General features: G+C 44.1%; 1 protein-coding gene across 1 annotated transcript in view; it reads left to right on the forward strand.

Annotated features, from left to right (window-relative positions):
- RAB5B (RAB5B, member RAS oncogene family) overlaps positions 1 to 1,831 on the forward strand; it is a 6,056-nt gene that overhangs the window by 1,076 nt on the left and 3,149 nt on the right. Inside the window, exons 2-4 of the mRNA XM_069079038.1 lie at positions 112 to 263; positions 802 to 924; positions 1,454 to 1,547. Coding sequence (XP_068935139.1) covers positions 112 to 263; positions 802 to 924; positions 1,454 to 1,547 — 369 coding nt within the window. The remainder of the gene's footprint in view (positions 1 to 111; positions 264 to 801; positions 925 to 1,453; positions 1,548 to 1,831) is intronic.

Raw genomic sequence — 1,831 nt, forward strand, 5'->3', positions numbered from 1 at the left:
CGTGTAATGGATGGGGGGAGAGGGTTTTCCCAGTCACCTCATTTACTGCTTTTTCTGTACCTCCTCTCTTGGTCATCCTCCCTTCCTCCTAACCGAATTCTCTCTCCACAGCTGCCTTCCTCACACAGTCAGTTTGTCTGGATGATACCACAGTCAAGTTTGAAATCTGGGACACGGCAGGACAGGAACGATACCACAGCTTGGCACCTATGTACTACCGGGGTGCCCAGGCTGCTATTGTGGTCTATGATATCACTAACCAGGTAAGTGATGTGAAGATCATGTCCCCCAATTTTGGAATTCTGAGAATTGGATAGTCCGAATTTTGAATCTTTGTGGGCAGAGCCTAGGACAAGGTACTATAGGAGAATGTCAAAGAATAATAATAGGTTACATTTATGTAGTGGTTTACAGCTTACAGTCTGCTCTTCTCGCAATAACAGTGTGAAGTAGGTAATATGAATATTATCTCCATTTTACACACTAGGAAACTGAAACTCAGAACATTAAGTGACTTTGCCTCATTATGTTGCTAGCAAGTATCAGAGCCAGAACTCTTAAGTGTATTGTTCTTTCCACTATATTTTTAAGTTAAGTTGGGAAAACAAGATATGCACACTTGAAGTAGCTTACCTGTACTGTAAAATACTTGGACAAAAATACATAAGTATATAAGAGGAATTATCCCTAATGCGGCTTCAAGGAAGAAGCCTTCTTCCTCACCTTTTGGAAGGTGATGGGCATCAATTGGCAGAGGAGTTCAGATTGCACCCCCTTCCGCACTTCCCTCTGTTTCCCCAGGAAACCTTTGCCCGAGCAAAGACATGGGTGAAAGAACTACAGCGACAGGCCAGTCCCAGCATTGTCATTGCCCTGGCAGGAAACAAGGCTGACTTGGCCAACAAGCGCATGGTGGAATATGAAGTAAGTGGGCCCAGACAGTTCCTCCCCCAAGAGCTCCACTTTTGCCCAAAACAATTTGTTCTCATCTCTTCCTTTTCTGGACACTTTTTCCCTTCCCATTTCGGCACTGAGCCAAACATAGCAGACTAACATGAGAATTGGGGGATTTTTGAATTGTTGGGAAATGGCAGAACAGAGGGTTAGAGGGTATCAATATGAAGAGAAGAAGGAAGGCAGGTAATTTAATATATAGAGGTTTCCTAAGTCTCAGGGTTGTCTCATCCATCTTATCCATTATCCCATTATCCTTTACCACTACTTGTTGGGTCAGCATCTCTCTATCCAAGAACATGAGTTTTGAATCCTGTAGATACTATTCTTCCCTGCTGGAATAACCACAAAATGGTTCAGCAAGCTGGAGTGGGACAGTAGGATTGGTGGGAGTTAACTAAAGGGAAGGAGCCATGGGTACTGCCTAACCCTGATGCAGATTTGGAAACACAGCTCCACATTTCTGAACTTCGAAATACCTTACCCTGATCCTTTGCAGGAAGCCCAGGCATATGCAGATGACAACAGCTTATTGTTTATGGAGACGTCGGCCAAGACAGCCATGAATGTGAACGACCTCTTCTTGGCTATAGGTAAGGGCAATATAACCCAATGTCTTTCTGAATGTCCCTTCCTTAGTCCCAAGACCAATTACCATCAACCTGAACTACAGAGATAGATAGATGGCAGTGTCTCTTATTCTTAGGATGTTAGGTAAGGAAATTTCTTAGCCAGCTTTTTTTTTTTTTAAGCAGTTGGGGTTAAGTAACTTGCTCAAGGTTACACGGCCAGTTATTTCTGGGTGTGGTGCTAAGTATCTGAGCCTGGACTCGATCCCCAGGTCATCCCAACACTGGGGCCGGTGCTCTTACTCGCT

Source organism: Petaurus breviceps, unplaced genomic scaffold (assembly GCF_028583685.1).
Source record: "Petaurus breviceps papuanus isolate PSGF00001 unplaced genomic scaffold, PetGlider_PUasm1.0 154, whole genome shotgun sequence".
Lineage (NCBI taxonomy): Eukaryota > Metazoa > Chordata > Mammalia > Diprotodontia > Petauridae > Petaurus > Petaurus breviceps.